This window comes from Aethalodelphis obliquidens, unplaced genomic scaffold (assembly GCF_003676395.1).
Source record: "Aethalodelphis obliquidens isolate GAN/ISIS:26980383/991018 unplaced genomic scaffold, ASM367639v1 scaffold12, whole genome shotgun sequence".
NCBI lineage: Eukaryota > Metazoa > Chordata > Mammalia > Artiodactyla > Delphinidae > Aethalodelphis > Aethalodelphis obliquidens.
The window spans coordinates 23607628-23622590 of NW_020837956.1; the positions used below are offsets into that span (position 1 = coordinate 23607628).

A 14963-nucleotide genomic window follows, 5' to 3' on the forward strand; every position below is an offset into this window, starting at 1 on the left:
GTGTGTTCATTTTATACCTCTCCCAGAGGCAAGAGCCTTTACCAATTTAATTTTTTTTTTTTTCGGTATGCGGGCCTCTCACTGTTGTGGCCTCTCCCGTTGCGGAGCACAAGCTCCGGACGTGCAGGCTCAGTGGCCATGGCTCACGGGCCCAGCCGCTCCGCGGCATGTGGGATCCTCCCGGACCGGGGCACGAACCCATGTCCCCTGCATCGGCAGGCGGACTCTCAACCACTGCGCCACCAGGGAAGCCCACCAATTTAATTTTTTACATGGAACCCAGAGACTCCGTTTCCCAGTGAAAGACAGTCCTAACAGAAAAAGTAATATGAAGTCGAGGGGTGGAGGGAGGATTAACACCACCAAAAGACAGCACTTTCAGTAAAACAGCCCACTAAAAATTTCTGCTTTGGGACGAGTCCAAGTACCTACCATATCACGAAAAGGGTAATGCTTTCCTGAGCTCATACTGCCAACAGGGTTATAGCCAAATAAACCAATGAAATCTGCCCATCCGAAAGCAGTACCTCTCTTTAGCAAATACTTCAACAATCTGAGTTTCCAAGACCAGTTTTACCCTAAAATTACTCTATTAGCCAAACAGTTGATTTTCTTATGTAAAATCTGACCTCAATCTACTTCACATATTTAATGCTCAGAAAGTAGGTAGACAAGAAATGTTAAAATAAAACTAGCCAATTCTAGAGGATGCTGATTATACTTACTACCTGTCTGTCTGCCTGCCTTCATTCACTATTTACCATGCACCCATTAAATGCAGGGACTCTTCTAGGTGCTTAGCATCTATCAGCTAAAAGACAAAGCCCTCTGTCCTTGTGCAGCTTATATATTCCAGTGCCCTTGGATTCACTTTGCGATTGGTGAGTGTGGAACATACCAGTAATTTGTTTTTACAACTCTGTCTACAATAAATCTGACCATAAACAACATACACAATTTCTGACACAGATGTGTGGGAAGTGAAAATATACAGAAAATTTTAAATACGGTAGTATGTGTAAGCACTGTAAGTAAGCACCATAAGCCTATAGAAATTATTTCTTCCAAGAATCAATAGCCAATAAGTAACTGAAATGACTGTGCCTAAAATAATGAGGGCCAGCGTTATACCGGCAGTTTGGCCCTACTGAACACCTGCAAGGTAACTACTTCTGTCCAAACCTCAAGAGGTTTTAACAATCAAGTGACAACTCAAATTTCAGTATCATTCATAATTAGAGAGTGCTCTAGATTTTTTAAAAAGCAAAGCAAAACAAAAAAACATCCTAGTCAACTGATGAAATTTAAAATGTCCTAAAAGTAGTACACATTCCAAGTATCTCTAATCATCTGCACATTAGCCAACTGGCTAGTTTATACTGTTTAAACATGCATTGTCCAATATGGCAGCACTAGCCACACTCAGCACCTGAAATGTGCTTAATCTAAATTGAGATGAGCTGTAAATATAACATACACTCTGGAGAAAAAGAATGTAAAATGTCTCAACTATTTTTTAATCTTGATTACATAATAAAATTATAAGACTGGATAACATGAGTTAAAATTAGTATTAAATACTTCTTTTACTTTTTAAATGTGGCTACTAAAAAATATTATCTATGTGACTCACATTATATTTCTTTTGGATGCACTGGTGTTAAGATGCCAGCAGACTTCTAAAACCTGCACACAGAGCTAATACATGCAATGTGTTGGAGCTGTACTCAGAATTTTACACCCATGTATTTATCCATTTCTCAGCTTACACTGTTCAGTATATCTTATATATCAAAATATCATACATATCACACTTTTATATCAAAATATTAAAGTTTCAGAATCTAAAGTGAAATTGTTTAGCAGAGCACTAACAAATATTTGTGGGAACACTGCATGCAGGGCATTCAATCCATAAAGTACCTTGTTCTGCCTCACTTCAGCAGCAGAAGGGTCACAAGTTCCACATACAGCTAATATGCATGCACTGTGCTCCTACAGTGTGCCTGGCACCACGCTAGGTGCTTTGCTCTCAATGACCCATAAAATCCTCACAACTACCTTATGTGATAGGTCCTATTATTAACACTATTTAAAGAAGAAACAAGCAGACAGAGATTAATTAACTTGCCAAAGTTCCCTAACTAGTAACCTGTGGAACTAGGATTCCAACCCAGCAGGTTTGATTCTAAATTACTACACATTTTCCCTAGTAAAAAGACTACACAAGGAATTCCCTGGCGGTTCAGTGGTTAGGACTCCCAGCTTTCACTGCAGAGGGTGCAGGTTCAATCCCTGGTCAGGGAACTAAGGTCCCACAAGTCTTGCGGGGCAGCCAAAAAAAAAAAAAAAGTAAAAAAGAAAGACTACACAAGAAGATTATGTCATTATCTTACAGGATTGGGCTTTAGTTGAGGGTATGCACTCATTAAAAAAGACAAGAGTAGATGGAGTTAATGTTTTGCTTCCTACCCTCCACCCCCTACCCTTCTCAATGAAAGGTTAAAGTTGACCACGTGAATTAAATCCCTGATCTTACTACAGGTTTATTCAATGCTCCCTTTTCCAGAAAGGCCCTACCCCACCCGTGTTCCAATTCCTATCTGTCCTTCAGACTTCATTTTAGACACCATCTCCATGCAAGCGCCTAATTTGGGCTAGTCACCCCTCCTTCCCATGCTTACCCCCACTGTAGCACTTTCCACACTCTATTGTGATTGTCCTCACTAGACTGCTCCTTAAAAGGTCTATTGTGTTCACTTATCTATCCCCAGTCCCTAAAACAGTGCCTAGCATTAGGTGCTCAATAAATATTTACTGAACTATCTAACTACCTGACCCACCCAGATACAGCTAAAAGTGGAATATTAAAAGTAAACATAGTGGTAGGAAGTGCTAACCCACAGGCAGAGAACAAGTTCTAAGTTTCGTGAAATTTATGACAGGTCTAGAGAGCAGTATGACACTCAGGAAATAATGATTACAATGACCCCCTCCCCCCAAAAAAGGGAGTAAAATCAAAACGTAGTTTAAATGATCACTTGCCCAATTTAAATTCAGTAAAATTTGTTTTATGAGAATGAATTAAGTAGGTGACAAATATTTATCACAAGAAATCCAAATCAACGATTCCAAATGCTATAAACTGTTTGAAATCAGCTTAATTGTGACAACTACCAGAGTTCAAAGACTACAGTTGCTTTTTTAAAAACTCATCTTAGTATAAAACTAGTTACACTTAAAAATGGGTTTCATTGCACTGCCCCAACGCTGTGTTCTGGGCCCCAAGTGACAGAGACAACTATGTGTCCTTTAAGATATTTATTGTGTGGGGGGGAAAAAACGGATTTCGCATACAACCCATTTAACACAATTCGTGTTAATGCACTAAATTGTCTCAGCAGAGTCAAATGGGACTTTCCTAGAGCGTTCCCTTTTCTTTTCCTAAACGGGAAACCGATTTAAAAGGTCAATCTTTAGCTCTTATTTTCACACTAAATAATTCTGAAACATGAGGTGAAAAGTACATTAGAAGTCCCAAGGCTACGACTGGCAAGACACTTCCCTGTAAATTCTAGCGTAAACAGAAGGGAGAACTTCATTTTTTCGGGTTCGAGGACAGAAGCTGATCGTCTCCATTAGATTACTGCTTCTGTTGATGTCTCGAACAGCTCTGTGAGCAAACATGCCAGAGAGTCCCACCCCAAGCACGAAGAGCCTCCGATTGTTTGACACATCAATGGATTAGTCAACGCCGAGCAACTCACTTTTCCCTTCTAATTTGCCTTAATTATTCCTCACACAAATCCTCAAGTTTACTTTAAGACCATATGGAATCTTCTTTGCCCTGAAGTATGAATCCAGGCCTTTACCAAATGACTCCTAGTGCTTCAGTCCCAACCACCAAAATAAATCCCTTACAAATATCGTACAGCTAGTAACGCCACACAAACATGGAAAAAGCCAATCCAGACGCTTAAAGAAATAGGATTCTGGAACGCTGTTAATGCTGCATATTTTGTAACAGCAGGCACCGAGCAGAGTGAGAGACTTGAAAGCAAAAGACCGGATGCAAAGCTTGGGAAGACCCCGCCCCAGAAAGCTCGATGCCGATTCAAACAGTAACTTGGGTCTGTCGCCTGGAATCAGAATCACTGAAACAAAGGCGTATATTACTGGAAGCAAGATGTCTGGAATAAAAGAAACGGTTTGCAGATGCAGAGACCGCACACCACCCTCCCACAGGTCTTACCTATGGTGGAAATAAAGGTGGTATTGAAGGCATCATCCGAAAAACGAAAAAGGACGCAGGTCTTCCCCACTCCCGAGTCCCCTATCAGGAGCAGCTTGAAAAGCAGGTCGTACGTCTTCTTCGCCATTGGGAGGAGCGGCACAGGCTCTCGCCGCCGGCGGCCCCAAGGGATCGGTCCCTCTCACTACGGCCAACTCCTCCTCTCTCGGGCGTTCTCAGGCCGGAGGACCGGGAAAGCGTGGGAAAAAGGAGGGCTCGAGAGGGCGCGGGCGACCTAGGAACAGCCTCGTCGAGGAAGCCCCGACGGTGGAAGCGTCCGGTGCCTCCGAGGGCGGCGACCGCGGCTCCGCAGCCTCTCCCAGCCGCTCCGCCCGGTTCCGGGGAGTCGGTCGGGACAAAATGGCCTCCCCTCCCCCCTCAGGGCTGCTCGGCCGGGACGCTCCCACGGGCGAGCAAGCAAGCTCAGCCGTCGAGGGAGAGCGGCGGGCGTGAAGACAGTATCCCTCGCGAGCAGCCGCTCCGCGCTAGGACGCGGCGATGGCAGCGAAGGAGGACCCGGAGCCGACGAGCTCAGCTACATAGCCACAGGAAGCCGAGCCGCCCCGGCCAGAGCCACCTTTTCCCCGTGCCCTCTCACGCCGGCGTGCGCGCTGCCTGAGACGCACGCAAGGACGTACGCCCGCCCTCCCCTCGCGCCCTCGCCCTACGGGCCGCCTCTGCGCACGCGCATCAGAGGGCGTGGGGGCCCGCGGGGGCGCAGAGTGGAGCGTTAGGTCTCCGAGCCTCAGTCTAAGCCCCGACGGAGACTAGAGAGGGGAGGGACGAGAGAGGGCGAGGCCGCGGGCGCGCTCCCTGCGGCCGTCTGATAGGGTGCGCAGCGTTACGAGCACGCCCCGCGGGGGGGCGCTGCCTAGTGACTGCGCAGGCGCGGCATGCTGGAGTAGCCCTTTGACATCCACCGTTTTCCTCCTCAGGTCGCTCACCGGGCTTAGCTGAGGATGCTTCGGGCCGCGTTTGGCGCGTGTGTTTCGCTGAGAGTCTTGGCGCAGCCAAGAGCTTGGGTCGCCGTGTGTTCCTGTGTAGCTGTAGCCGTAAATGTGAGAAAAAGTAGCGCCCTGGGTCATTTAATAGCCTCTTTGCTAAAATGAGGCGCATCCTGAGTGCCCTCTCTCGTGGCTAGTCGGGGCGGGGGAAACATTAAGCTCCGTCCCGGTTTACTTAAGGAACCAGAGTTGGCGTTCAAGAGAGCAGGAGTTTGAAATGGGAAAAACTGGCCACGCTGCTCAGTTGGGATGATGTAATCTGCCCTCCAGGGCGAGGAGTAGAGGGCCGAGGAACACTTGGGTGCAGGGCCAACCTCCCCACCAAGTGGAAGCGCCGGTGCTGTGCTCTACGTGGAGAACCGGCTCCAGAACTTGGACACTTTCTTTTTTATTAATTAATTTTTTTATTATTTATTTTTATTTTTGGCTGCGTTGGGTCTTCGTTGCTGCACGCGGGCTTTCTCTAGTTGCGGCGAGCTGGGTCTACTCTTCGTTGCGGTGCACGGGCTTCTCTTTGCGGTGGCTTCTCTTGTTGCAGAACACAGGCTTTAGGCGCCTGGGCTTCAGTAGTTGTAGCACTCGGTCTCAGTAGTTGTAGCACGCGGCCTCAGTAGTTGTGGCTCGCGGGCTCTAGAGCGCAGGCTCTGTAGTTGTGGCACACAGGCTTAGTTGCCCCGCGGCATGTGGGATCTTCCCAGACCTGGGCTCGAACCCGTGTCCCCTGCATTGGCAGGCAGAGTCTTAACTACTGTGCCAGCGGGGAAGCCCTTGGCCACCCTTTTGCAATAGGGAGAGCCCAATAGCACCATGCTGAGGAAGCGGGGCCCCTCCCTGCCGCCAGAATCGAACCATCAATGTACCAAATTGAGAGATAGTGAAGCCAGCCCCAACCCCGCTGCCTTTTCCTTGCACTTTCTTTTCATATGCCTAGCACTCTTCCTTCCCTCTCTTTCCATCAGTCTCAGGTATACCTTCGCTTTCTTCTTCCTTTCTGTAGTTTAAATGTTCATACTCCTGCCCTACCTTTCTTAGTGTGTGTCATGGCTCCGAAGCACACCTAGGATGTGATGGCAGAGTAGTTGAACCTGGTGGGCTGGTTCAGCCCGATACAGGAGAAAACCCTGAGACATCTGGAAAGCAAGAAACAGGGATTGGGGCTTCCCTGGTAGCGCAGTGGTTGAGAGTCCGCCTGCTGATGCTGGGGAAGCGGGTTCGTGCCCCGGGCCGGAAAGATCCCACATGCCGCAGAGCGGCTGGGCCCGTGAGCCATGGCCACTGAGCCTGCGCGTCCGGAGCCTATGCTCGGCAACGGGAGAGGCCACAGCAGTGAGAGGACCGCGTACCGCAAAAAAAAAAAAAAAAAAAAAAGCAACAGGGATTGGGAAAGAAGTAAAAACTGCATTTTTACGCCCCACCACCACCAAAATGTTTGTGTATTTAATATGTAATTAAAATTAGTCTTTAGGCAGTAGGGTAATCGTATTTCAGTCTCCCATTCTTTGAAGACTTGTCTTACATTCTTCTTTTCCAACTACCCCTAAAGCTTCGTTCGTTTCTGAAGATGCCTGTCTTCTCTAATCTCACTCTCCGCTCTGTTTCTGGAATTGCTCTTGTCATTTAAACCTTATTCTCTATGAATCATTCTTTCTCCAACTGGGAATGTCTTATTAGGAATAATGCCACAATTCTAAAATAGCCTAGCCATGCACATCACAAAATGAGCTATGATCAGTGCCTCACAGGTTTGTCATCAATTCAGAGTCATAACATTCAGGAAAATCATCAGTATTAATGTGATTCTTCCTTTCAAAAGAACTACAATTAACTCAAGCCCCAATGTTGTGAAGCATTTTAGAAAGTTATGATTTTTAAACATAGAAAGCCTAATTAGTTCCACTACAAAAATGTTGGGGACAGTGGGCAACTAAAAATGAAAAATAATTTTTTTTAAATTTCTTTGTTTATCCCAGTTGTTTCCAACAGTTTTATCAGTTAGAGCCTTTTCTCCATGCACTCAATATTCTGGAACTTTAGTAATTAATTATACTATTAATGAAGTTTATTTAGTATTGTATCAGGATCCTAGAAGTTTAGAGCTGTAATATCTTTAAGTCATAATTCAACTCCTGCACGTAATTTACAGATGAGTCTAAGGCTCAGGGAGGTTAGGGACTTGCCAGAGGTCACACTGGCAGTGGCAGAGCCAGCCACTACATGCGCAAGGGAAAAGGGAAGAACACCTCTACAGGACATCATACTGCAAGAAGGCGAGAATTGGAAGGCTCAGCAAGTACTTAATGTTTGGCTTCCCTAAAATTAATTAAAGGTTTTGCTGCAGTGAGGCCTAAACCTCAAGCCCTGTCTACCACTGAAGGCCACTAGAGTGATCAGGCATGATCTCTGACTCTAGAAAATAAGAATAAAATGGGAGTCCATGTAGGCCTAAAGGTATACCTAGAGTTGCGAAGTAATATTTGATAATAATTGAAACAGTGAAAGAAAATGCCAATTTAGTAGTAGTAGCTTGGAGCTTATACCTGCTTTTAAAATTGCTCTGTACAGGGCTTCCTTGGTGGCATAGTGGTTGAGAGTCCGCCTGCCGGTGCAGGGGACGCGAGTTCGTGCCCCGGTCTGGGAAGATCCTACATGCCGCAGAGCAGCTAGGCCCGTGAGCCATGGCTGCTGGGCCTGTGCGTCCAGAGCCTGTGTTCACAATGGGAGAGGCCACAACAGTGAGTAGGCCCGCATACCGCAAAAAAAAAGAATTGCTCTGTACAGAATCTAGTCCAAATATGTGCAAAGCCAAGAAAGAAAATAGGTATATTTATATGTTCATACCAGTAATTAAGGTATTGTCTCTGTATTTTTCTAGAAAGTGCACAGCTGGCCAGTTCATGGTTCCAGTCTTCAGCTTCAACTTTCAGGACCTGCCTCTACAACATGTAAGAAATCCCTGCGTGAAAAGATAGTGACTCAGGATTGTCTTTATCATTCTTCCCACATGTATTTCCCAGTCTCTCTCCCTGATTTCTTCCTCTTTAATCTCTCTGCCCCTTGCTCTCTCTGTTATTGTTAAGAGTGAAGTCTTCCCAGGGACTTCCTGGTGGCACAGTTGTTAAGAATCTGCCTGCCAATGCAGGGGACACGGGTTTGATCCCTGGTCCGGGAAGATTCCATATGCTGCGGAACAACTAAGCCCATGTGCCACAACTACTGAGCCTGTGCTCTAGAGCCCATGAGCCACAACTACTGAGCCCACGTGCCATGACTACTGAAGCCCGCGCACCTACAGCCTGTGCTACACAACAAGAGAAGCCACTGCAATGAGAAGCCCGCGCACCGCAACAAAGAGTAGCCCCTGCTCGCCGCAACTAGAGAAAGCCCGCGTGCAGCAACGAAGACCCAACGTAGCCGAAAATTAATTAATTAATTTAAAAAAAAAAAAAAAAGAATGAAGTCTTCCCTTGAATGGCAGCCCCACTGCTAAGTCATCACATTGCTGTAAAACCTACCGCTCCAGTTCCTGGGACTTTGCCTATTTACTACTGCCTAGTTCCTGTGTTCACACTCTCATTCTTCCCCAGGGCCTTCTTAGAGGAAGGTCTTTGTTTGGCCTTCCTGATGCTAAGTACTGATTGCCCAGAGGCTACCACTGTTCTTATCACCATAGCCTGCCAATATTCTGCTCTGCCTTCATATCTTGATTTAGTCCTACCTCCTGTTAGAGAATTACTGCCCCATGAGCCTTCCCCAGCACATTGGATGTGTTTGTTGTAGTCTGCAGGAATATCTCAGTTCTGAAATGCTGGCCTCCTCACCTGGCACTTAAGGAGCGCCAGGCCCTAGCCAACAAACTTTATTTCCTACCCTATCTATCTTCCACATACTAGTCTCTAGACAGGCTGAACTACTCATCTTTCTCACAGTTACTCTGTATCTTCTTGATTTCATGCTTAGTTTACTGTGGTTCTCTCCATGCAAAGTGCACACCGCTGCTTATCCCACCCACATCCCTTCAACTTAAATGTCCTCACCATAGCCTGTCTTCCTCAGCACACTCTCTAAGAAGGAACTTGTTCCACCTTTGAACTCCCTAGCGCTAAAAAATCAAGTATGTTTCCTCCTTCTCATTTCCACAAATAATACATATTTACTTTTAGAAACTTAAAACCTGCAGATAAGCAAAACAAAAATTTTAATTCTTAAAAATTCTACCCCAGAGATAACGACTATTAGCATTTTGGTGAATAGCTACGTGGATATTCTTCTTCCCACAACTCTTTATTTAGACATTTCTTATGACACATTTTCTACATTTTCTGAAAGACATTTATGTACATATCGTATTTTCTCAAACTGGAATATCCTTGAGGGCTGTGACTATTGCATACATCACTTTGCACAGTGCCTTGAATATATCAGAACATCAAAACATGTTTAGTGAAGGAAAAAGCAAATGAAATTCAGAGATAGATTCACTTTTTTTTTTTTTTCCTGGAAAACAGTACTAATTTGGAGAAACTTTCAAAATGCTGGGAGTGGGGAGGGATTGAAAATTCAAGAGAAGTGAATGGGAAGATAATACCTTTGGAGCAATATTTTATTAATTTTAGAAAATACATGAAGAACTCACCTAACTCCATTTTAGAGTTTATTTCTATGAACAAGAAATACTGTTAGTACTAATGGAGCAACTGTGATATAGTGGAATGAACACTTAACTTGGAATCAGAGAACATAGACTCAAGAACCAACTGTGTGGGCTTCCCTAGTGGCCCAGTGGTTAAGAATCCGCCTGCCAATGCAGGGGACACGGGTTCGAGCCCTGGTCCAGAAGGATCCCACATTCCGCAGAGCAACTGGGCCCATGCGCCACAAATACTGAGCCTGCGCTCTAGAGCCCGCAAGCCACAAGTACTGAGTCTGCGAACCACAACTACTGAAGCCCACGCGTCTGGAGTCCGTGCTCCCAGCAAGAGAAGCCACCGCAATGGGAAGCCCGTGCACCACAACAAAGAGTAGCCTCCGCTCGCCGCAACTAGAGAAAGCCGGAGTGCAGCAACAAAGATGCAACACAGCCAAAAATAAATAAAAATTTTAAAAAAACCAATTGTGCTACTGACTAGCTCTGTGATTCATTTAACCTCACTAAGCCTCATACATCAAAAGAATATAGTACCTCATGAGACTGTTTTAAAAATTAAATAAGATAATGCAAGTAAATGTACTTTTTATACTGTAAAACACTATGCAAATATAAATGATTACTATTATTACTAAGAGATAAGAGCAATGAATTGCACCATAAGGAAAAAGAAAGCAGAAAATTACAAGTAAATTTAGAATACTTATAAATGATCAAAGCAACAAGCCATCCTGGACAAAACATGGTGCCAAAGGAAGTTGAACCAAGAACAGGAATAGGTCAGAAGGAGAATGAAATATTAAAACAGGGAGAAACAAGAATTGGAACTGACAAGCTGTGAAGATTTAATGGAATCATCAAAAGGAGACCAAAAGAAAGAAATACAATGGCTGAAGGCAGCAGACAACTGCCCCCTAAAAAAAAAACTTCCCACCATCAACTCCAGCGGATGAATCTCTATTCACTTCTGTTGGAGCAATTGGTCCAGCACAGTAGTTATAAACATGGGCCTTGAGTTGGCTGGACCTAAGATTCTATATCTGTCACTTTGTTAGAGACCTTGGGTAAGTTACTTAACCTCTCTAAACCTGTTTCCTCATCTATAAAGTAGGAACAAGATAAAAACTACTATAGGGTTGAGTGAGGATGAAATAAGACATAATGTTTGGCCTTTAGTTAATGTTCAGAAATGTTATTACCACCACAAGAACTGAGAAAACTTTTTCTGTTTGGGGATCATTGGCTTGCTGAAAAAAGCAAATCTAGAGGGACATAAGTTAAAAAAAAATCTCATAGTTTTGAGACAAGTAATGCATTCTGTTAATCTATAGGGATCTCCTAGAAGGGAAAACCTTCCCCTAAATCCATCTTTGCAACTCTATGCCTCTTCTAAAAGTGATTATCGGTCAAGCAGGAGCCCTAACCACACTAGGAACTGTATATTTACATTTACATATTAAAATGTAAATGTGTAAGTTAATCTCTTTTTTTAATATCTAAAGGAAAACAAAAGAATCATCTAAGGCAAAGGATGATTATTTGCTAATAATTGGCTATTCAACTATATATTAAAGTAATAACTGCTCATTCATTTTTTACTTAGAAAATGGAGAGCACCAAGAAATGAACAAACATAGTGGTTCTTTTTTAACATGAAGAGGTGCATAGTAAACCCCCAGATGGATCAATACAAAAGAGGGCTATAAGGCACACTTCCGCTGTCAAAGGAAAACTGGGGTATTTATTGTAGCAGCGGTCAGAGCTCTGAAGAGCAAAAAAGGCTTTAGGTAAACTGAGAGAGAGAAAAGGGCAGAGAGCACAGGTTTTGGCAACTTGACATGCCTGAGACGATTGGAAAAAACCCTAGAAGCCACTAAAAGTTAGGGCAGAATAGAGTTGGAGAAAAAAAGCACTTCCTAAAGGCAGAACCCAGGGGAGCATTGGCAAAGTGAGGAAAGAGGTCTGCTCAAGGAAAGACTTGGAACCCCAATGGAACAGAAACTTAGATATCTCTCCAGAAAACTGTATCTCAAGCATCAAGACCTAGAGGATTCATCAGACTTAAAAAGACAATGACAAGAGGGGAATGCTTTAACCCTTTGCCAAGACAAGAAGTATGAAGCTACACTTAACATAAATTCGTAGACTCATGGCACGGTATAATGGAGTCACAATGATCTGATTTTTTTTTTTTTTTTATTTTTGTCTGTGTTGGGTCTTCATTGCTGCACACGGGCTTTCTCTAGTTGCGGCGAGCAGGGGCTACTCTTCGTTGCGGTGCACGGGCTTCTCATTGAGGTGGCTTCTCTTGTTGCGGATCACGAGCTCTAGGCACGTGGACTTCAGTAGTTGTGGCACACAGGCTCAGTAGTCGTGGCACACAGGCTTAGTTGCTCCACAGCATGTGGGATCTTCCCGGACCAGGGCTTGAACCCATGTCCCCTGCATTGGCAAGTGGACTCTTAACCACTGCACCACCACGGAAGTCCCCACAGTGATCTGATCTTGAATCGTTGTTCCATCTCATTTTAGCTGGGTCATCTTAGACCATTTCTTAGCATTCCGAACATCAGTTTCCTCATCTGGAAACTGAGGTTATCAGTAGCTGTGAAATTCAAGCTATTGTAAAGATTAAACTAATCTATGCAAAGAACCTGGCAGGAGAACAAGTGGTTCATTAAACACTAATTCTCTTCCCCCATAAGATGTAAACCATCTAAGGAAGCACTGTTGTATCTCCTATAATACCCAGCCCAGTATCTTGCATGTAATAGGGGCTCAATGAATATTAATTAGGTTGAATTGTGTCTGCATTAGAAAAAAGTTTGGAAGTCATCTAAACTGATTTCTGCTCTGTGAAGAAATGCGGAAACCAACGTATGGCCTGTCCAGCCTCTGTGTGAACACTGCCAGTGAGCTGCTGATGCCAAGAAGGCTGATTGCAGGGCTGATTGCTGTTTGCAGGGCTGGATATTTCTGACGGAAGAGTGCACTGAGTCTAAGTGTGCTTCCATGTTATATCATCAACTTGTTTTAATTCTGTCCTCTGGAGCAACACAGAATAAACCTTCCCCTATATTCACTTGACAACTCTTCAACTATCTAAAGATAGCATTGGTATTTTCCTCTAAACTGCTCCAAACTAACCCTCTTCAAATAAGATGACCCTCAGATAACTGTTAGTGCCACCATTCTGATTTGGTGGCAGACGAAAACGTGTCCGTTTTCGAGCGTGGCATCCATAATTGAACACTGTGCTTGAGTTGATAACATAACCCTGTGAAAATGCCCAGATCAGGCTATTACCTTATTATAGTAGTAAGGGCCAGTTGGGATACTCTGTAAGGCTGAGGTGGTTTGGTACCTGACTGAGAGGAAACTGCCTTCCCGGGGAATTCCCTGGTGGTTAGTCCAGGTGATAAAGAGTTGGCTTGGGTTTGAAAATTGGCTAATATGAAAACTCAGACCCAGGTCAAGTTTGTTATCACTTCAGTTTACTAATAAATTAGCAAACTTGCAAAGAACAATGCCTTCCTAGTTCCCCACAGAAACATGCCCCAATTCTGGTGATCAGAGCAGGCTTTTCAGAGGGAGAAAACTTGTCTAATGAGTTCAGTCAGGACTAAGTTTTTGTAAGATTAGGCTTGGGGAGGGGCTGGGTCAGCATTCAAGGGTCTACCATCTACCACGTAAGAAAACTCCTGTTGGGGACTTCCCTGGTGGTCCAGTGGTTAAGACTCCGTGCTCCCAGTGCAGGGGGCCTGGGTTCGATCCCTGGTCGGGGAGCTGGATTCCGCATGCCGCAACTAAGGCCCTACATGCCACAACTAAGAGCCCGCATGCCGCAACAAAGATCCAGCATGCTGCAACTAAGACCTGGCGCAGCCAAATAAATAAATACATATATACACAAATATGTTTTTTTTTTTCACAAATATGTTTTTAAAATAATACTTCAAAAGAAAAGAAAAGAAAATTCCTGGTGTACTATTGGGCCTATAGCAGGCCCGCCCATGGCTTACCCCACATGCTATTGAATACCTTATAGCAATATTAAACTACTAACTAGCTACACATTCAGCAACATAGAAAACTGAAACAAAGGAAACAAACTGAGTTATAGTACAATGCCATTCATGTAAATTAAAAACATGCAAAACTAAAAAAAAAAAAAATGCAAAACTATGTTTTATGAAGTTTCATAGGTATTTAATAACACCCATCCAACATTAGAGAGGGAACCTGTGGAGGGAGAGGACATTGAGAAGGGAAGAAGGGAAAAATATAAAATGAGATAAAACAAGAGGGGGAATTCCCTGGTGGTCCAGTGGTTAGGATTCAGCGCTTTCACTGCCATGGCCCAGGTTCAATCCCTGGTTGGGGAACTAAAATCCCACAAGCCACACAGAATGGCCAAAAAATAAATTAATAATACATAAATTAAAAACGTCTCTTCAGATCATTTCATGTCAGAAAATGTCTTTTCAGACATTTTTTCAAAGAAGATGTACAAATGGCCAACAAGTATGTGAAAAGATGCTCAACATCATTAGTCATTAAGAAATGCAAATTTAAACCACAGTGAGATACTACTCCACATCCACTTGGATAGCTATAATAAAGGGAAAATAACAAGTGTTGACAAGGATGTGGAGAAATTGGAACTCTTATTCATTGCTGGTGGAAATGTTAAATAGTACAGACACTGTGGAAAACAGTTTAGTAGTTCCTTAGTAAATTAACATAAAATTACCATGTGACCTCATAATTTCATTCCTGGGTATACATCCAAAAGAAGTGAAAACAGGTGCTCAACAAAAACTTGTACATAAATGTTCTTAGCAGGACTATTCACAATAACTAAAAGATGGAAACAACACAAATGTCCATTAACTGACAAATGGATAAACAAAATATTATTTTAATAAAGTACTGATACATGCTACAACACAGATGCACCGTAACATCACACTACATGAAAGAAGCCAGTCACCAAAGGCCATATTATATGATTCATAAGTAT

At 43.8% G+C, this 14963-nt stretch overlaps 2 protein-coding genes across 3 annotated transcripts in view; one reads left to right on the top strand and one right to left on the bottom strand.

Moving 5' to 3' along the window:
- The window catches only part of RAB10 (RAB10, member RAS oncogene family), a 76045-nt gene extending 70914 nt beyond the window's left edge, over positions 1-5131 (bottom strand). The window contains exon 1 of the mRNA XM_027113652.1: positions 4253-5131. Coding sequence (XP_026969453.1) covers positions 4253-4379 — 127 coding nt within the window. The 5' untranslated portion in view covers positions 4380-5131. The remainder of the gene's footprint in view (positions 1-4252) is intronic.
- Positions 5132-8167: 3036 nt separating this feature from the next.
- The window catches only part of KIF3C (kinesin family member 3C), a 76972-nt gene continuing 70176 nt past the window's right edge, over positions 8168-14963 (top strand). The window contains exon 1 of one of the 2 annotated variants that reach the window (XM_027113644.1): positions 8168-8237. The gene's annotated coding sequence lies outside the window, so the exon portion shown is untranslated. The remainder of the gene's footprint in view (positions 8238-14963) is intronic. The other variant, XM_027113646.1, reaches the window with a different exon arrangement.